This window comes from Saccoglossus kowalevskii, chromosome 21 (assembly GCF_978046115.1).
Source record: "Saccoglossus kowalevskii chromosome 21, keSacKowa6.1, whole genome shotgun sequence".
Classification (NCBI taxonomy): domain Eukaryota; kingdom Metazoa; phylum Hemichordata; class Enteropneusta; family Harrimaniidae; genus Saccoglossus; species Saccoglossus kowalevskii.
The window spans coordinates 5,584,806-5,607,296 of NC_140661.1; the positions used below are offsets into that span (position 1 = coordinate 5,584,806).

The 22,491-nt window shown below is 33.1% G+C and overlaps 1 protein-coding gene across 1 annotated transcript; it reads left to right on the forward strand.

Moving 5' to 3' along the window:
- Positions 1 to 1,097: 1,097 nt before the first annotated feature.
- LOC144344196 (adhesion G protein-coupled receptor L4-like) lies at positions 1,098 to 21,636 on the forward strand. The gene is made up of 24 exons (XM_078006271.2): positions 1,098 to 1,218; positions 5,511 to 5,557; positions 6,066 to 6,099; positions 6,581 to 6,743; positions 7,395 to 7,612; positions 8,161 to 8,335; positions 8,718 to 8,926; positions 9,447 to 9,776; positions 10,191 to 10,279; positions 10,549 to 10,737; positions 11,077 to 11,145; positions 11,692 to 11,812; positions 12,201 to 12,311; positions 12,634 to 12,706; positions 12,829 to 12,928; positions 13,101 to 13,153; positions 13,403 to 13,514; positions 13,879 to 13,982; positions 14,612 to 14,711; positions 14,960 to 15,177; positions 17,736 to 17,802; positions 17,973 to 18,058; positions 19,201 to 19,369; positions 20,222 to 21,636. The coding sequence occupies exons 2-24, from the start codon at positions 5,522 to 5,524 to the stop codon at positions 20,423 to 20,425; spliced, it is 3,030 nt and encodes a 1,009-aa protein (XP_077862397.1). The 5' UTR covers positions 1,098 to 1,218; positions 5,511 to 5,521; the 3' UTR covers positions 20,426 to 21,636.
- Positions 21,637 to 22,491: the final 855 nt, after the last annotated feature.

Genomic DNA, 22,491 nt, shown 5'->3' on the forward strand with positions numbered 1-22,491 from the left:
ACTATAGACTTGTCTTCGCTATGAACGCTTTTGTAGCTGTGTTCGAGCCAGTATATTCAATTTGTCACAGTTTGGCTAACACATTACTTTCTGTTGCGTTTCATTAAAACAATAGCAGCTGTAACTATCACTCTTTTTCTCCGATTTGTTTTTTTGATAAAACATTTCCTGTGCCATTGGTATCAATTTGTAACAGCGATCGCCGAGATGTGGACACTAGAAACACATCACATGTTTATACATAGACGTTGTACATTAAATCACTTGCACGTGAACAAAGGTTGGCACCGGATTGCTTCAAGTTCTCTAGACGCCAACATCTATTGAATTCCAGTTTTGTCATTTCATATTTCGAATATTAATGACAGAGCAGACCCAAAACTAACACATTTTTGGCGCCAAAATTCTGGCACGGAATCACCTAGTAAATGCGTCCTTTTTCATAATCTAAATCGATAATTTCTGAGAAATTTTTTTAATTAACTGCCTTCATAAGCAAGCTGGTAGTTTTCTATATACTTTTAGGAAAGCTATAATTGAAGAGACACATACGAGTTGTGTCCATGTGTTCACCACAATGGTCCATGTGGTGCAGTTCAACAACTTGAAGTTGGTCCATTATAATAACCCCCACAAAGAAATATAAATTTAAGTTAGTAATCGAATGTCGAAAAACGCCAAACCGTGTATATAATAAATATTACATATATATTAATTGTTGCTATTGACAAATGTTTAATATGCAAATAATATACCAGTGATATACGTTTGATGTACGTTTCAGCGTTTCACTTTATGATATCAGTGAGCATATATTGATTAGAATTGGTAATGGGTTTCATAACATATATTCATTGAAATTATTAATATTATAATATAAAAGCAGACGAAATGAACGATGTAAAAATAGTTTCTTGGATTAATAGTCACATTAATAAAACACGTTTGTATATTTCCCTCGTTGTCCGATGGGTGATAATTACACCTTGTTATCATGGTAACAGCGGCTGTTTTGATGTTACACTGTACTCTGGGTTCAGTGCATGAAGTGGAAATTGTGCGCATGCGCAAAACTATTTGCGTTTCTAATTTCGAAGCAAAGAGCGGCTGGGTAGTATAACTAGAACATTGTCAAAGCAGCGCAGTGTCCGGGAAGAGATATCGTAATACTGTCTATGTAGTGTATGTGTTGTAGAGGATTGCAAAACATATTTTGACGTGAGTATTTATATTAATGATCACATAATCTTGTTGGTATGGGTGGCAAGGTGTGTTCTGTGGATAAATATTGCTTGTTATGAAACTCATGTGATTCAATACATATTTCGACCCTACTTACAATGTTTTCGATATCCTTGTTTAATGACTCGTTCTGTAAGGACAGTTGGGGCCATGGCATATCATGATCGTAAAACCGCATGATACATTTGCACACCTTTAGCAACATTTCTTCCTTAGAATAAATTACGACGCGCTCGACTGTTTTTTGTACTGTTATCGGTCTAGCGATAATCATGTATCTTGGATTGTAATCTTTTCATTACACAGTGTGAACATAACTCATTCTATAACCGACTTATGCGTTTCATTAATCTAAATGTGTGTTTTCTGCCATCGATGATCACCGAGATCTATTTCAACTGCTCACTCATAGCGATTAGTATAATATGACGTCACTATGTCTCAGACTTGTAGAACTTGTACACCATGATAAATTGTTGATATTGACTCGTGTAGAGAATGTATTATATTGTTAACGTCTTGATAACGTGTCCATAATCTGTGTATGTGTAAGACTATTAATATATGCATACTACATTATTTGATATTACCTATATTCTTGTGGGTCGTTCACCTATACAAATGCTATAATACAATGTGTCGTCATTATTTTATTCGTATATATACATTTGTAATTTACTTTTTACGTATTTTGGTTGAATAATTCAAGTATTAACGCGTTGTTTACTGCTAAACTGCAGCAGTTAATATATCGAAGAACTACTTAATTATACGATAAATTACTTACTCGGAACACAAATAAATATAAAACTTGTCTTCTATATAACTCTATAAAAATTATATTGATATGAATGAAATAAGTTGAATTTTACAAATACTGTAGCAATACACCTATATATGTTAAACAATCCAATATGTTCGGCTTCGATGATGATTGAATATCGCGTGACCTTATTGAAATCTTACTTACAAGATTTAAATTGTGATAAGCAAAACAAACGAAATATAACATGAGACAATTATTTTGTTTGCCATAACGAGCATACTCACTCAACCATTCCCTTTGATACGTTAATCGCGGTATTATTGATTGCGAGATAGACGAATTTCATTATTACCTCAGAAACTAATTCAACTGCGTCAATATATGACACCACAGTGCGTATGGAACATTATAGTATGTTTACTTTACACACACACAAAATAATTGGATAAAATGAAATGAGTACCCAAGGTTATATTCAGCATTGTGTTCCCAGTATAGACTAATTAGGAGTACAAATTCTACGCAAGCAAATGTCTGAGACTAAAAGCTCTATCAATTGTCCCTATGTATGTTGTGTGCAGACGGTTTATTATATCTACAAAGTCCCAATGTACGGGGATGGTGTTTTCATGATAGTTTTCTATAGCCTGATTACCGATGTAAAGAATATGTTTCACCTGAGTCTGTGAATACAGTGCATTACAAATATATTTGATTCTGAGTTTGGATTATGTAATTATTATAATTCGGAAATCATAAGTTATAAAAACGTCACTTTATTTTTCCGTATGAATGTCAGCACGTGATAGAAACGTGTCTATCACGTGCATTGAGATGTTTTCATGACAGTCCAGTGACGATAAATTAGGAATTATGTTTGATTGGTGCCACTGAGTGTAATCACTTAATTACGGGGGGAGATTACGTTAGTTGCTGATCTATGGTGAATCTTATGACCAAATCCGTTGTAATGATTTTCACGACTACTGTTTTATTTCACCATGTAAATTCGATGAACAAGGTTAACCAAAATATCAAAATATCATTATGACATTTTCTGAGTAGCTCAACAGATTGCAGTAAACTGAAACACAACGAAGCTGACTGAAGACAATTCAGATTCCAATATTGAAAAGAATTGACAGCCATTCTTGTTGGAGATCGTTTAAGCAATATGTTCCTAGTATTATCCGTCCTGCCGCTTATATTACGATCAATACAGTGTCATGTTGAAGAAAATTGAAAACATATTTTGTAAACAGATTTGTTTTGAATAAATATACAGTGTGTTAGTCTGAATGCATAATCACGGACACGCCGGGAAGCATTTTTTGAGGAAATTTTATTTTGTTAATGTATACACTGATTTCTGAAAACGATGCCTGTTGGTCTGATTGCATAATTCTCAAGTGTTGGTAGTAACTGTGTATAACATAGGAACGTGTTTCTAGCTCTGTTATTTTGTTAATACCGTGAAGGTTTGGTTTATTCTTTCAAATGCTGAATTAAACATATAACAAGCCCAAACGTAATAACGTGCTATTCCGTTTCCTATTATCGCAAACAATGCCAGCATTCAGTAGAAATTGAATCCGGCTTCAAGGAGTCCGAACTTATTGCTTCAATTGTGACGTTTCCTTATACAATCACTTCAATTTACGCCATTCATGCAAGTTAATCGATGCCTATAATAATTACGTGAGCATTTCAATTTTTTTTTGATAATTTCGCAAAGATAATTAATCACGTTATGGGAAATGTACTCTATTTTGACAATTACAAACAATATAATATTCGATAATGGAATTCTTGTTGAACGTTGTACATTAATAGCATGATTCTTCATGAAAACTATAGTTGGTAGAAATTTTCTTACCGTGCAATCCAACAGTCAATCATTTTCAGTTGAAACCTTGTCTATAAAGAGTTTACCGACCGCTTCAACTCGTTCAATTAATGATTTCCTGGATTACCCGATTACTTACAGGGATTGTTAAACTTGGAAACGCTTACAAGTGGGAGTGTTTTATGTTCTTACTCTCTAAAACGGTTATTCTTATTATAATATTATTGAGAAGTGCAAAGTATCTAGTGTGTACGTCCAATATTCTGCTTTTGCTGTCATTTGTTGCATAATCTCCCTGTTTGTAATATAAGGTAGCAACTAAATCGCATCTCAATTCATTCAAAATTACATCCACTGTTATTTGTACTTATCTGCTGATTTATGATGTGTTAATTACAGGTATATAACATGTATTATTCAATATAACAGTCAATATATCGTTTTCTAATTAACATACACAACTGTAACTGTTCCTGTAACTGTAATTTGCATACATTTCGTTTAGTTTCGATAACGCTGACATGTTGTGCTAGATGTTTCTCGTTAATCACATATATTGAACTCGTACAAGTAGCTTGTTAGAATAACAAAACATATACGTATTAATACAGGGGTGTCTGTGAATGAAAGCAATATATGATACCTATCGAGTTATCTCGCCTTCAATCTCACGTGAGGAAAAAAAATGGTACATAATTTTGCAATAGTGAGGATAAAGGCTTTACTTGTGACAAATTGAAATTTTACTAATTTAACGTGGATATAAACAATGTATGAATTCTAAGCTGAAGAAAACAGCATTGTGGTACTAACACATATGGTGGTATATTGCCCAGAACGGCTGGCTGAGGCATATGCTTATTAATTAAAATGAAATTAAAATAAATGTATACTCAATGAAATTAATTACCCGATACACGCCAAATGGTTCTGCTTCACATGCAAATAGATCGTTTCTTTATGACTATAACTGAAGTATAAATATCTTACTGATGTATTCATAATCTATAAAATGTTCATGAACAATTTTATATAAAAAAAGCATTAAGTGTTACTTTGCATGTAGCATGTAAGCTATAATGACACAAGCGGGCGCTGCGGTTTGCATCAAATGTATTTGACACAAGGCGTTTTATGTCACGTAATTTCAGATTCTCGCAAGTGATCGTTCCTTGTTATCTCAGTAGATTGTGGTGCAATTATGAAAGACATTATGTTAATACTATCCAAGCAGAAATTAATTTTCTACATAAAGCAATATTTACCAAATTGGAATTGAATGTTACCTTGTTCAAGATATTATAGTGACTGGACAGAACGTAGTCACATGTTAGAGATTACAACTGTACATTGACTGAGTTAAAAAACACAAATATTCATTGACTTCGATATCACATGCGCAGTTCCTGACAGCAGAAAAAATGACGCATTGAAACAGAATACAATGTTCAGTTTTGTTTTGTTTTGTCTATTCATTCGATATAGTAACATACGTAGCTATCTCGGCTACGCCTTGGTCACTAATTTCCTCTTTGGATTATTGCAACTGAATGATTATCGGTAACTGTTTGTTTATTAGATTGTGCCTAATATTTGGATTATTTGTAATGCTGCATTGTATCTCACTGTGGATGTATTTTGTTTCCCTTCATTTAGATCCGAACGTCATGAATTACGGTGTAATGTCCATTGCTGTCTTATTGGTAGGTTATTTACACTGTTATTTAATATCCATGTTGTTTATGTGCGGTCAAACATTTATACGATCAGGGTATGCATGAGTGTTATATGTTATGAAGATTTCAAACAAATTGACGATTCGCGCGAATTGCGAGATGATCACAAAATCGCAAGAGAAACTTACATTTTTTGAATTCCTAATGGGAATCAGTGAAAGAACTGATTCGTGTTCATTTCAGACCGTTTGCAAGTGTTATTGCTTATACGAAAAGTTTGTAATACCTGCCCCTACTCTCTGACGCTATTGGTTGAAACTACATTCGACTGACGCGCACGGAATGCCGGGACGGAATGAGATCACTTTCAAACGTTCGTAAATCGCGAGAGGGCTCTTTCTGTCAGGTCTCCATCACATATCACGGTATCTCATTACACATTTATATTGATACGAATTAATATTTTGTACAATTGCAAAGGAAAACATCATTGTGGTTACGACAATATTGGTTATTCTTTCTTTTCTTTTCATAGATCGGTATTCTGCTTACGTCATTCTCTGCGGCCGGTAATGTAACACTTACTAAGTATATTAAACGTGACCGTATCGAATAAGTTTACCATTCAAGTCTTTTCATAGACATTGCCATGTCGTTCAAATGTATAGTCGATTTTTTTTTACTATATCACATTAACTATTACTATTAAGTCTATAAAAATAATTTAGACGACGTGAGCTCCCTCAAAACACTGAAGTCATAGAGGTGTTTCGTCTCTAGGGGCGTTAGTAAGAACAATGTGTCGAGGTCCATAAACATATATTAAGTTTCAACTGAAACAAATGCATTCGAAGTGAATGAAGTTATATAAGCAAGCATGCCATATAGCGTGATTATCGATCACATAATTATTAGATATTTTTCAAAAAAAACATCTCAACAACAGTTCCAGCTGATTTCACTGCACGTTGTTAAATGCTGTGCTGTCATTTGTTTGTTTTTTTCTGATAGAGTATAATTTGTATGACTTAATATCACATTCTTTTTCAGTGTGTCCTGTGGGTTGGGTTGTCAGTTCAGATGGATTACTGTGTTACCTTATAATGACCGATGGTAAACCGCACACTGAAGCCAGACACATTTGCCGCAGCAAGGAGGCTCATTTGGTGGAAATTACGTCAGAGGTTCAAAAAGATGATTTATGTGGTAAAATGTGAGTTGACGTGATGACATTTTGAAGCGAACTTCTAATCGTTAAAAACACTTTATTTCCTTGACCAACATATATATATATATACTTGTTAGCGTTTTGATATATTACTGTGGCTGTAGACACTCGGTGAAATCAATTACTGATTTGAATATTTTTCGAAAAATAAATTCAAAATATGTTCAGTAAATTTCTTTAAATAATTGACTCCCGAAAAATTTGTTTTATATGCATTTTTCAATTTAATTTCAATACCGATGAGTTTAACAACGGTCTGGAAAATATTTAACTAAATCGCTGGGCATAAACATGACAAAATTTAGAAATAATATCATAAGTTGACACACTGTTGGTATAAAATAACTACTAAATAAGTGTGTGAGTAATTTATTCATTTATATGCAAGTTATAGTTTGTATAACTTTATGGTCACAGATGATTAGTGTATTTAAAACTTGTCGTTTGTTGTGATTAAAATTCGAAAATCCTTTCATGTTTCACCTCAACATTTGATGAGATTTTGAAAGGTGTTTTTTTTGCAACTATTTAGACAACACCTAACCGACACATCGGAGGGGGTACTATACCGTGATTTAGAATTCGATTTGATTTTGCTCCACACATGACATGACATGATATTATTTCACTCTGCAGATCAGATGACAAGAAATATTGGATGGGTATACAAAGCAATGGCGCCGTCCCTGCAACATTTGAATATGATTCTAATGGTAGAGAGATTCTCTATAGTAATTGGGAAACGAGTGAACCAGATAATGACAAATGTGTTTACTTAGATGACGGCAACAATTGTGAATGGTTCACTGCGACATGTAGTACATCGTATGAATACGTCTGTGAAAGACCATCAAGTACGTATTATTAAAACCGTTCAAACGATTCACGTGTATGCAAAGACGTTTTATCAACTATACAACATCTGGAAAAATTAATCTACCCAAATGTTCTGTACACATAGCGAGCTAATGAACACAATTGATCTTATTGCGGAGTTATATAATTGTTGACTAGTTGAAATGTAAAACTCTGTTTAAAAGTTAAAGTTGTCAAATTAAGTCAAGATATATGCTACCACTTTCCTTTCTTTGCAAATAGAATAATCAATAAAGCTACCAACTTTTTTTGAAATAACGACATACTGATATTCTATCGTCTTTTGAAATTAGAATATGTAAGGGGCTATGACCGATCTTTCTGTAAAATGAGAATACGATATTTTATTAATCGTCAGTGTGCCAAGTACAAATGTTATATGAATTTATTATTATGTATAATGAGATTATGTAACAAAAAAATAGTTGGCATTTCTACATTTTATGAAGGTTTATTATGTATTTCCTTTTTTGTCAACAAAAGCCGTTTCAAATTTGAAATCATTTGACTATCATTTTATTTGCAGCGACCGAGGATATGTGTCCAACAGACTGGCTGGCATATGATACAACATGCATACAATTTGAAAATTCAGTAAAAGTTGATTTTTTCAATGCCAAGGACGTTGAATGTCCCGAAAGAGGTGGAAGTTTGGTTAGCTTAACAGACTGGGATAAGCATTTATTCATATTTTACATGATGTAAGTACTGCACTAGTGTTGAAAGTGAGTTAGATTGTAACTAATAATAATAATTAATAATAATAATAATAATAATAATAATAATAATAATAATAATAATAATAATAATAATAATAATAATAAAGATATATACACATATTACTATGGGACAGATTCTAGGATTCATTCTGTTTTTGAGACAATATTTGCATGATGGTCTTACGAGTCAAATACGTTCTACGTAGAATAATTTGCTTACTGAACTTAGATCATGTTTCTAAATTTGACATATTATTCATTCACATCCACGCTAGATACTGTCAATGTACTCATTCATTGAACACTGCGATATACAACATAATGGTGAAACATTTACCTTTCTCTACAATATGATCATTTTCAGACAATATATGGGTGATGATCATTTTTGGATTGGATACAATATCATAACAGAAACATGGTGGAGTGACGAATCTATGAAAACCAATTATTCGATTCCTTGGAAAAACACGCCTGTTGATGGAGAATGTGTATTATTGGCTAAAAGTGGATCATTTGGTGAATGGGAAAGTAAAGATTGCTCCTCAGCAGAAAGATATATATGCGAAATACGTAAATATCAATTATATAAATTATTATTATATGTAGCACCATATTGGACTCTTTATACATACTGCTTTTTATGGACAATAGCAGGGTCGGATACAGATTTTTTTATGGGGGGGGGGTCCAAACTTTGAAATCGCCAGACTAAGTTAATGATTTTCATATATTATACAAAAACAAATTGAATACATTTTTCAACGGGGGGGGGGTGGTCCCGGAACCCAAGATCCGCCACTGAATATGTTTTTTGTGATAACAGCTCCTGCTTAGAATAACTCGTTGTGTTTTGTTTCAGTAATGACATCATTATTTTATTTTATTGTGATAACAGTTTGACAGGGTAAACCATATCAGTATTGTCACACATTCAACATTCAACGAACTTCACATGAAGTATTACTAGTATTACTAGTGTATATAGACGTAGTTTATTCAAATTCCTTATCAAATATACTGTTATCATGTATTTTTGCACTGGTATCCACATAAGCCCTCTGAAGGTAACTGCTCTACTGTTTGTTTGTAGCAAAAGATCTATGTTCATCGTCGCCATGTCAGAATGGTGACCAATGCGAAAATACTTACAGTGGATATCTTTGTAATTGCACGAGTGAATACAGTGGTCAGAATTGTGATACATTATTACTCACAACACAAATGCCAACAACTGAGAACAAACAGTCATTGACTACGGTGCTCGCTACAACACCTCAATCTCCGTCACAGGAGTCAACTTTAAACATAGAGTCTACACTACCAAACGATGGAACAACTGAAACATCAACCAAAGAGACAATTGAAATAAGCGATATAAAAACAGAGACATTAAGGGATGGAACAACTGACACATCAACATGTAAGTTTCTAGTGTGTTTTGTTCATATTATGATTCTAGTGTGTTTTGTTCATATTATGATTCTAGTGTGTTTTGTTCATATTATGATTCTAGTGTGTTTTGTTCATATTATGATTCTAGAATTGCTACACAAGTACAAATTAGATGGCTTTGTTACGACGTCTAGTTTGAACAAATCGGTGTCACAATTTTTTAATTTTGTTTTTTTTGCACAATATGATGAGGTGTTATATTCACGGGTTACCATTACGTGCATCTGCTTGCATAAATAAAACAAATATATTTCAGTATGCACAGTACATTTGCATAAATGACATACATTATGTATAATTCTTAATAATATCCTTATATATACTATGTATTTTTTTCATTCGAAATAACATAAATATATTTCATTTTGTCTTTTGTTCATAGACTATCAGCACACTGCGTGCGACACACTAAACGACTATGATGACTTCATTTACTGCTTCAACGAAACGTTACTGCTATTGTATGACGAGGTATTCTACAGCATTCATCTATTCTAATATAACGATAAATATCATGCATGAAAGTTTCAAATATTCATTCTAAAGTTTGTTCTCAAGCTGTAGTTACTGCTATCACATAATTCCTTTTCTTATTTAGTTTAGTCAAAATATTATTGACGTATTTATTACAGATTGTTGTATGCACTCGATACTTCGTATCTTCAAATATGTTAGATGAAGTTTCTGAAGCTGTTTATACTGATAGAGACACGTCTCAATGTATTTCTAATTGTTTCTAGTACATACAAAGTATTAAAGAGTCAACCACATCACTTGATACTATTTCTGTACTTAAAGATAATATGATTGATATGATACAATATCCACGAGACATATTGATATGTAAAGATCTACTAGTTAGTTTACTGGCGAATAATCCATTGCGTGACAGTGATCTGACTGTATCTGAGAGAAGCGAATTCATTAAGGTAAGATACGTATTTTTGATATTAATTTGCTATTATTTTAGTATTTGAGACTTTCTTAAATATAATATGATTTATAACAAAAATAAACTGAATAATATAAATCAATAACTAACCAAAATCTAAGTGATTAACGACAACATTTTTTTTGCTCGATAATCTGTCGGGCGTAAGCAGGGCATTTTGTGAGATTATTGTGTCTTTGACAGAAATCCGGTTTGAATAATAACGCTCAATACTTTTCAAATTATTTCAAACTGATAACAATATTGATATATTTGAATCATTCAACTCAGAACTTTGATTTGCTGATTTTGATTGGTTGTGCTTTTATCACTACAGAACAGTTTAACCATATTGGACAATTTGTTGAATGTTAATTTGAGGAGTCAGTGGAAAAATTTGGATGAGGTAAGATTCCGTGTAGTTTGAAATAATAGCGACGTTGCCTATCCTATAAGTCGCGGCCTCTAGCATCAAATGGCTGCTATCTAATCAAAATGAAGAAGACAAGTTTAAGCGATTGTGATTGGTTGTGTATTCGTGAATTTGAATGAAATAAATCTCCAAAAAACGGTATATTTTTATTGGTTGGCTATTCCGTTACCAACTTTCACTGCTTTTATGACCTTCCAGTCAGCGCGATAATACTCACGTGCTGTACCATTACATTAAAGCGCGGTGGTCGTCGCGCAGCGCGTGTTCGAATTTCATGTAAATAAACAATGTATTTTACACGCGTTGTACACGTCGCTATGAGTCCCATATCGAACAGGACGCAGCGAGACGACTGCCGTTCTTTAATCGTATATTACATAAACGTCATTACGTTCTTAACTGGATATGTATGTGGATATTATAGTTTTTAGCATATATTTGCATATTTTATATATTTTATATATTACTAATGTAATCTTATTATTATAACGACGTATTTATTTATGTTTGTGTATGTAGTTCGTTGACGACAATACCGCAGCACAACTATTGGACGATATGGATGATTTTGGAAACCATGTTATAGATTTCATGAATGTGAATAGCATTCAATCAATTCATCATAATAAAGGAAATATACGTACGTAATTTATTTTTTGAAATAAAACAAACTATACACTGGATTCGTGTTTTCACAATGAAATGACACTGTATTGTAGTACAATCATTGCAGTGAATAATCGACAATTTAAATAACCGCCGTCATACGACTTCCTGAATTGATGAATTCTATTATGTCTGTGTCAATTCATACGTCATTCATCTTTGAAAGCAGAGATTACACAGCATTGACTGTATTCATGAAATAATAATAATAATAATAATATCAATGGTGAAATGTATTTTGTCTCTTTGTGGATGGTAGATTTTTTAGTTAGGGTACCTACCGTTTGTATATACCGTAATTGTGGTCAGATATACATTAAGGGTTGTTACATATATATTATTTTATTTTATTTTATTTCCAGTTGCTGAATATATAGTACGAGATATCACGGTTTTATCTGATATACTTTTCCCCGATAAAGAGTCAGACACACATATTGCTATCCCGTCTGCTTTATTTAGTGATTATAAAGGTGAGTATCTGTGGGTGTACAGTGAAAATAATTTGTCGGGTATTTTAGTCGTTGTTTTGACGTGAATAGACAACAGAGAAGATCGTTCATATCGTCGCTTTCACAAACTGTAGTCGTCTATCATAAAACAATAATGTATTGAGTAGAAACACTGTTTTCGTTACGAATGGAATTGATCTTCCCTATCTAGGTTATTATGACGTAATTGAAGCGTTTCGCCGCTAGAGGGTGGGACTTTTCAAGTGACGTATTGTTACCTAGTATCCAGTGTAAATCCGTTTGAATGTGCATTTTCGCTATTAATTGTTTAATTTACTTGCAGGCACAGAAAGTACTATCGGTATTGCCAACGTCTTGTACAGAAACCCAAATAATGCAATCACGAAAATGGAAGGGTATGTTATAACTATTTTCAAAACATAACTTCGTGTTTTGTTGTACTGTAAAATGACTAAATATTGCTTGGTTTATATAATGTGAAACACTCACTACAATGAAAATTACATTTGCTCCACAGACATCGACAAATAGGATCGAATATTATATCGAGTAATCTAAAACCAGCACCGCCACTGCCATTTTCAAATTATATTTTCATTACGTTCCACCACAATATGGTTAGTAAACACAATATATCAATATATGTAGTACTTAATATTAAACGAATAAGTTTCATCTGTACTATAATACTCGTAACTGATAAAATGATTAGAACCAAACAATTTAATGTGTTTTTATCAATATTTCACACCATGCATCATGGGTAATTACTATTACATAATTTTACAGATGGGCAACGATACACTTTGTACATTTTTGGACGAATTATCCAATTCCCACAGGTAGGAGTATTTACGCACTCATAATGTAACCTCTACTATAAACTAGCGAGTTTTATTTCATCTTGAAACACGGGACCTCACGTCTTGGTTGAAATGCATATACATGTTTAGATGTTGATTTCACCGTGTATTCAATGTATTTTACATTGTTTCGTGTTAGTTTACTTAACGGAATAACCATGTGATAAGTAAACATAATGTAGAGTCACAGATTTACATGTAACAGCGCCCTCAATGTTCACTTCGTAGTGTGTGGTCCACTGAAGGCTGTGAATTAGTTGAGTCGACCCAAACAGAGACTGTATGTAAATGTAACCATTTAACGAGCTTTGCTGTTCTCATGCAACCTACCAGCTACCAGGTAACTGTACCGTGATTTTTACTATCATTTGTGTAATAGCATTGTTTTTTTTTATAATTTTTCGTTATTATATTTATTTATATAAAACAGATACAATATTTGAGTTGAAATAATAAGCAGTTTTGAGTCACACCAATAGTAATTGCGTTCTCTATATTTTTTACATTGTTAAGCCTTTTTATTTGTGTGAAAAAAAAATTAAATAACAATTCACTTATTTGGTCAAGTATTAAATTACGTTAAAACCCAAAACAACATTTTGCCTTATGAGATTCCAATACCTTAGCTCAATCATTCAAACATTATAGTACGTAATGTCTCGTATAGTTACTCATTCACTCATTGTATCTTATTTTATTTTTAGATATCAGAAGAACATAAACAAGCCCTTAGTCTACTGACATTTGTAGGATGTGGAATATCTCTTGCTGCATTATTAGTGACGTTTATCACACTCATATACTTTAGGTAAGTTACTACAAAGCAGTGTCTACTATAGTAGTATGCCCATTAGGTCGTTTAATGATAATAACAATATGCAGATGAGTACGAAAAATGTCAATCACTCTTGAATTATTAAGTGTTACGTTGCGCTTTCTTCTTGCTATATTTGTTGTCCACAGTATTTTTAAAGACTGCCATTTCAAGGAATGTAATGCGAGTGACGCGATGCAATGTACTGTGCTGTGATGTAATGTGATGTTTCTCCTAATTCAAATCATGTTTCTTGAGATGCACTTGTATTTACAATAAGATATGAAATCAATTTAGCTTTCTGAAATTAAGTTAATGTCGGTGTTTTCATGATATATAGACCATCTTTGTGTTTTTTGCGATGTTTTATTTATTGTGGCCGATATTGACTAATTTAATTTAGTGTAATAACTAATAATAAAAAAATAATTAGACTACATTACATTCTGAATAATGATGAATAATGATGATGACGTTCTGAATAATCTAATCCATCGTGTCTGAGTATGCCCTTCAACAACTGAAGCAAAATATAGTGTTTGGTCGAATACATCATAATACATGAAAATTAAAATAAACAGAATTTATAATTTGATCATCCAGTCGTTTATTTTTTGTTTTAGGTTAAACTCGGATCGGATAACTATTCTTCAAAATATGGTATTGGCCCTAATGTTGGCTCAGTTCACGTTTATAATTGGTATAAATGCGACAACAAACAAGGTATGTTCTACACCAATATCACTGACATTTGCGTTAATACGTCATTATATTCCAAGAAGAAAAGATCAACTCATCTTTTAATAAGGTCGTTCGACTATGTTCTTGACGTGATCACTTCACCTATAACTTAATCATTAACCAATATATATGATTAGCTTATGAATAATGAGTTTGCGCTGTCCAAATATGTAATTATTGTTGATTCGCATATGTTGTCTCACACTTTCCTTTTCTTTCTCTTTCTCCAGATATTATGTAGATGTATTGCTGTATTACTGCATTATCTTTACTTGGCCACCTTTTTTTGGATGATGGTACAAGGAATTCAGCTGTACTTGAAAACTAGAAACTTGTTTCATTACTCGACAAAGGTTTTACATTTTATTCTGATTGGTTGGGGAATACCAGTAGTCATCGTGGCTATATCTGCGGGACTCAAATGGCAATATTATGGGAATGAACAATAGTAAGTACGCATGCGTCAAAATGCAACCAATTTTAAATATCTGTAACACAGAGGAATAAATCCGAGAACGGTTCAGTGTTAATCATATTCCACAAAATACAATCTTATATTCCCTTTAAAGCAATAAGTTGTATTAATAGTGGAACATGTTTTATTGTCTAGTTAGGGTCCAATGTTATATAATTGATGCTTCATATCACGTGATATATTTTTGTTCAAACTATTAAATCATTGTCTGTATGCTTTATCAGACAATTTATTAGACGCCCAAATCACATCACAACCAATCAAACATCAGTGACGTGTAATTATCAGATATCAGTGACGTGTAATTATCAAATATCAGTGACGTATAATTATCGGATATCAGTGATGTGTAATTATCGGATATCAGTGATGTGTAATTATCAGATATCTGTGACGTGTAATTATCAAATATCAGTGACGTGTAATTATCAAATGTCAGTGACGTGTAATTATCAAATATCAGTGACGTGTAATTATCAAATGTCAGTGACGTGTAATTATCAAATATCAGTGATGTGTAATTATCGGATATCAGTAACGTGTAATTATCAAATGTCGGTGACGTGTACTTATCAAATGTCAGTGACGTGTAATTATCGGATATCAGTGATGAGTGATTATTGGATATCAGTGACGTGTAATTATCAAATATCAGTGTTGTGTAATTATCAGATATCAGTGACGTGTAATTATCAAATGTCAGTGACGTGTAATTATCAAATGTCAGTGACGTGTAATTATCAAATATCAGTGATGTGTAATTATCGGATATCAGTGATGTGTAATTATCAAATATCAGTGATGTGTAATTATCAAATATCAGTGATGTGTAATTATCAAATGTCAGTGACGTGTAATTATCAAATGTCAGTGACGTGTAATAATCAGATATCAGTGATGTGTAATTATCAGATATCAGTGATGTGTAATTATCAAATGTCAGTGACGTGTAATTATCAAATATCAGTGATGTGTAATTATCGGATATCAGTGATGTGTAATTATCGGATATCAGTGACGTGTAATTATCGGATATCAATGACGTGTAATATCAAATATCAGTAACGTGTAATTATCAAATGTCAGTGACGTGTAATAATCAAATATCAGTGATGTGTAATTATCAAATGTCAGTGACGTGTAATTATCAAATATCAGTGACGTGTAATTATCGGATATCAATGACGTGTAATATCAAATATCAGTGACGTGTAATATTCAAATATCAGTGATGTGTAATTATCAAATGTCAGTGACGTGTAATTATCAAATATCAGTGATGTGTGATTATCAAATATCAGTAACGTGTAATTATCAAATGTCAGTGACGTGTAATAATCAAATATCAGTGATGTGTAATTATCAAATGTCAGTGACGTGTAATTATCAAATATCAGTGACGTGTAATTATCGGATATCAGTGACGTGTAATATCAAATATCAGTAACGTGTAATTATCAAATGTCAGTGACGTGTAATAATCAAATATCAGTGATGTGTAATTATCGGATATCAGTGACGTGTAATTATCAAATGTCAGTGACGTATAATTATCAAATATCAGTGATGTGTAATTATCAAATATCAGTGATGTGTAATTATCAAATGTCAGTGACGTGTAATTATCAAATGTCAGTGACGTGTAATTATCAAATTTCAGTGATGTGTGATTATCAAATATCAGTAACGTGTAATTACCAAATGTCAGTGACGTGTAATAATCAAATATCAGTGATGTGTAATTATCAAATGTCAGTGACGTGTAATTATCAATGTCAGTGACGTGTAATTATCAAATATCAGTGACGTGTAATTATCGGATATCAGTGTCGTATAATATCAAATATCAATAACGTGTAATTATCAAATATCAGTGACGTGTAATTATCGGATACCAGTGTCGTATAATATCAAATATCAGTAACGTGTAATTATCAAATATCAGTGATGTGTAATATCAAATATCAGTGATGTGTAATTATCAAATGTCAGTGACGTGTAATTATCAAATGTCAGTGACGTGTAATTATCAAATATCAGTGACGTGTAATTATCGGATATCAGTGTCGTATAATATCAAATATCAGTAACGTGTAATTATCAAATATCAGTGACGTGTAATTATCGGATATCAGTGTCGTATAATATCAAATATCAGTGACGTGTAATTATCAAATGTCAGTGACGTGTAATTATCAAATATCAGTTACGTGTAATGTCAGTGACGCGTGATCCTCAATTTCAATAAAACACGACTAATTTGTATTTATCGTGCTCTAATTGTATACGACAAGTTCAGTTCCGTGGTAATCGGACGGAATCCAAAACTTGTCAGAAATCTGTCCACCAAGTGTGGCAAATGTTTTCCTCTATTAAATGTATACGCCCGATACAGTCACTGTTTCATAACGATTTCAAACGAATATTTGTATTTGATTCCAGACTAAATAAACAATAATCTACCTTTGTAAAGATAAATCTTGTTGGAATATTCGGTGTGTTTTATCAGTTTATAATTTCTAATGTTTCAGTTGCTGGTTGTCATTGGTTGATGGCCTGCCGGCTGCCTTTATAGCGCCCGCTATGATCGTTATTGTAGTAAGTATAACACTCGACAATAATTAATTGTCTCAGCTGGTCTGCATAATCTGTTGAGTACGTACAATAATATTAGCATGAAGATGTAACCGACAATACATGGGCATTATCTTTTATTACCCTGGTATGTTATATGGTTTTAACAATATTACCTTACTTTTTTATTTTAGATGAATTGTATTGTATTGTGTATGGTTATCAGAACGTTTATGAGTATTCGTATCAACGCTAAGAAGACCGACATACAAAGGATTAAGTAAGGATTATGATTTAATTTTATATAACATATGTAAGTGCATATGTGTGCATTAGAAACGGTTTAAATTGGTAATGCCAACAAAACTTTGCTAAAAGCCTTATAAAATGTGCTAGCTACACCAACGAAATATAATTGAACAAGTTATGCTCATTGAAAACTTACATATTGCGCCGCTTATCGACTTATTTATTGTCTTGACCACCATTCATCCCGTCATGCATTGCTGTTCAAATTCAGTTTCCGGTGAGCACGAAACCCAGGAAGTACGTAATTTTAAAGTTAGTAAAAAAGGCGTTCTATAAATTTGAAAGAAAGGGACCTATACCAATGGCTATACAGAAACCAACTCAAGACACTAGCGTGCATCTTACACTAATCCTAACGAAAAATGCTTCACATCAAATATTGATCTTGTAATGTAGTTCATCGTCCAACAGAGAATTCCGCGCGTTATGAAATATCTTGATGACACCTCAAGATGCTGAAAATTCAATCACAACCGGGACAGCTCGGTGATGTTCGACTATTGGCAGAGCAGATATCACGCAAATGGGGTATCTGCTTCATTTATTACAGTACATAGTCTATTTGACATGTCAACAGCTTCAAACAAAATGTTGATGTCAACACAACTTTAAATCTGGAAGAATCAGTTGTAGGTTGATCGATTAGAATTGGCAGAATGTGTGTATCCGATGACCTTAAGCTTTCGTTTGATATATACGACCAACATTAGTTAACAAGAGTGTCAACAAAAATACGAAATATACTCAATTATCTGACTGGGATGAAACGCAATTTCCGTAGCTAGTGAAATACATTCCAATGCAATTATTGGAAGTTATTGGTCGGTTTTCCTTCGCTGTGCAATGAATACGAAGATTGACATCTTGGTATGTACGGAGACATGCGTATATTCTACAAGTATTAGAGGGCAAGGTGAATGATTGATTGAACGAAAGTTATTCAATTACAGTCGCGCATCACATACATGCCACTCACTTTTGGGATTAAGAATACGGTATTCGTTTTTCTTGTTTGACAGTCCGTTTTTGAGGAGAAAGTAATTTGAAATGAATGCGGAGCTGACGCGTTCGATTCACTGGAAAAATTACAACGGAGTTGAATGTTTATTTCAGGGCTGGTATAAGAGCAGGTGTTATCCTCGTACCTCTACTCGGACTAACATGGGTGTTTGGAATATTGGCTGTGAACGAGGACACTCTACTATTTCAGTATCTCTTTACATTGGTTAACTCGTTGCAAGGATTCTTTGTGTTTATTTTCCATTGCTGTCTCAATGACGAGGTGAGAATTATCAAAAATATTGAAAAATAAAGCAGGTAATTTTAACGTCGTTGACTGCATGTTTGTAAATACATTTAATCACGAACCAAGTATTATTTGACTGTAACAATGTTATAATTGTTTTAATAACAATCACTGCACATGTCTTTTATATGTTATCGTACGAATCAATTTGTTTGTTACAGTAATTCATAAGCCAATTTGTCCGTGGACAATGTTTCCGTAACTGCGCATGTGCAACCAATTAGACGGTTGCTACAGTCAGATACCGATTTACAGGAATTCTGAATACAACATACGACAAAAGTATTTGTCGTGGTTGAACGCTTGTTGTAATGAGTATTAGATTTAACCATGAAATATTGTCGTCATTTGTAGTTATAATGCAGTACGCGATGTTGTACCACGGTAATTGGAGGGGGGTCTTTTTTCATAGTTTGTCTTCATAGTATGTTTAATCTCTTGTTAATTAGTATACCCAGGCGTACATGGGGGACATTCGTGTTAGCTTCTGTATTGTATTTTCTGTGACGTTAAAGCGGGAAGGTCGTCCCCTGCACACGCGCATGAATTGAGTACCAAGCGACGATAACAACACACGCTAAAAACGCAAAAGCTCATGGGTAGACGCTTGCTTGTAAACAATTACACCTATGGCCAACTGACGCATGCGCAGGTGACAACTTTAAATATTTGGCTTGCGCATGTCCCCGCTCATTACACTATTTTTTAGGGGTGCGTTATTGTGTTGTAGTGAGATAACCACCTACTCACCCATTATAGCGGGTTCGAATCCTGTGGTACGTGTTTAAACTTTCGTAATATGTCTGTAATTTATACTCATCACTTTAGGTGAAATCCGCATTCAATAAAAGATTCCGACGCCATTATGGAACGGAGAGCAAGACATGTTCAACTGGTAGCGGCAATGGCAACACAAGCTCACAGCAGACATTGACCGAGGCATGGACTGATATAAATATGACATCCCAAAAAAGTTCGCCTATCAATATGATTAAGAAGTCAAAGGCAAACTCAGTTGACTGTATCAGATAGATGCATGCTTTCTTGGTGAAAAATAGGCGGTGATCATAGCAAATCAGTCACAACTTTACGATGCCAAAACCAAAGAACATATTCAACAAGTAGGGATATGTGCCCTACATATCACAGTATTGGGTTGATGTAAAGTGCATTCGCGGCTAAAGTGATAATGGTTTATTCTAAAAAAATATATAAAACTTTCCTATATTCCGTCCCATGTTTTTAATATTGTTCACTGCTATATATATATAACTGCACAGATTGAATGTGTCTGCCTTACTGTTGTAAAATTACTATATTTTATAAAACCTTTAACCTTTTTAAAATTACAATAATGTGCAGTATATCAATTCACTTTGTTTGTGGCAGATTGCTAAATTTGCAACTAGCACGAACGCAAATCAGTATTTCATTGTGTCTGATGCTTTTGTAAATTTGTCTATGAGGGAAGAAAAGGGGAGCTATACTGCAAAACAGGAAGCGAATCCTGGACAAATAATATACTTCAATGATTGAAATGATATAACGTGATTGTGCACGTTATGTTATCTGAAAGATAACTAAAATGCTCGCCTTATGTGATATGGCTCAATTATAAGCAGAATAGAATCAGGCAATTGCCGCATAGAAATGATCAATTGTGTTATCAGGTGTAGTTATATCATTACATTGACTCAATAAAAAGACATGTCAAAATGATATTACCTCTGGCACTGTACCTCACATCACTATTCAACCAAATTTCACATTTCCTCTCCAATCAATTTTTTACATACCATTGATGGTGTATCTCCCTGTTCATCCATAATTTAAATATCACAACGATGCAATAGAGTGACGTCAAAACGTCAATATATCTATTGCTAAATATTGTTATCACATGTTATTACATCACGTTTTCAAAAATAGTATATTGAGAAGATTCTGTTTTTCAAATCAGTACAGTTTCGTTCGACATCGTAATCTATTACATTTTGAATGTTTTTAATGTACGTTAAAATACTGATGTATTTTTAATAATTTAAAAAAAAAGTGCGTAGAAGATTGCTGGTCCGGGTCCGGAGATATTAGTGTGAACCCTGCAAGCGATGTGGAATTACCACGTGCGTCTTTCACCTAGAACATGTTTTAATATATGTATGTTTATTACTAAATATTTTGCATGTATTTTATCTTATTGCATTAATGAATAAATAAATTAAGATTTGAAGAAACATAAAGAATTTGTTTCTTGAGTTCTTTAACATAGAATAGCTACTACTGCTAAAATATACCCCACTAACGTAAAAGGGGCAGAAGATAACACCACATTTTGCGAGTTTCTTTTTTTATAATATATACATATACATCTGGAGCACGTTCTTACTAATACATCGACATTTTCATTTTCCCATTTTCAAATACAGTCTTATACAAGAAAACATATATTGCGCTAATTATAATTTCAACTAGCTTTTTAAGTATTGAAACCAACCAAAATGTCATATTCTATGAATAAAATGTAAGCTTTATGAAATACAACTAAAACAAAGACACCGATTGCACATTGGCAGCCGTATAAGTGTCTGGAATATCCGGAGCAATTCATATAAAAGATTTCAACTGTACAAAGGAGTCATTGAAATACATTCGTATTCGTACATTCGTAGACTCATTCGACTAAAATCCTCATTATTAATTGCTTTATATGATTCAGTCATTCAACTTATCGCTACAAAATGTTTCAGTTATAATAGACAGTCAGATTGTTTAGCTAATTTTAAGAAAACTATTTTTGTTTACCCATAACCCATAACCCTGTCGACCGCTACCTTAAATAAATGCGAATATTATCTCTGAAAAGCAGGGGAAATGGGAATTGTAAAAGATGGCATATAAACTCGATAAACTTGAAGAACAGTGTTGCTCAAACATCACCCACAAACTAGAAAGTTGATAAATTAATTATTTGTCGATCAAAAATATAGACTCTCTTCGTCTACAACGTCTACTGCTAATCTACATAGACGTAAGATTTGGCTATTCGTGTATATGCACGAGATCACGTATATATTCGTGTATATGCACGAGATCACGTA

Bases quoted from the DNA above. Each gene is read 5' to 3' on its own strand.
- LOC144344196 (XM_078006271.2), top strand. From the start codon at position 5,522: ATGAATTACGGTGTAATGTCCATTGCTGTCTTATTG. The intron at 11,813-12,200 runs GTACGTAATTTA...TTTTATTTCCAG, and splicing joins TCATAATAAAGGAAATATAC to TTGCTGAATATATAGTACGA. The intron at 12,707-12,828 runs GTATGTTATAAC...TTTGCTCCACAG, and splicing joins GCAATCACGAAAATGGAAGG to ACATCGACAAATAGGATCGA.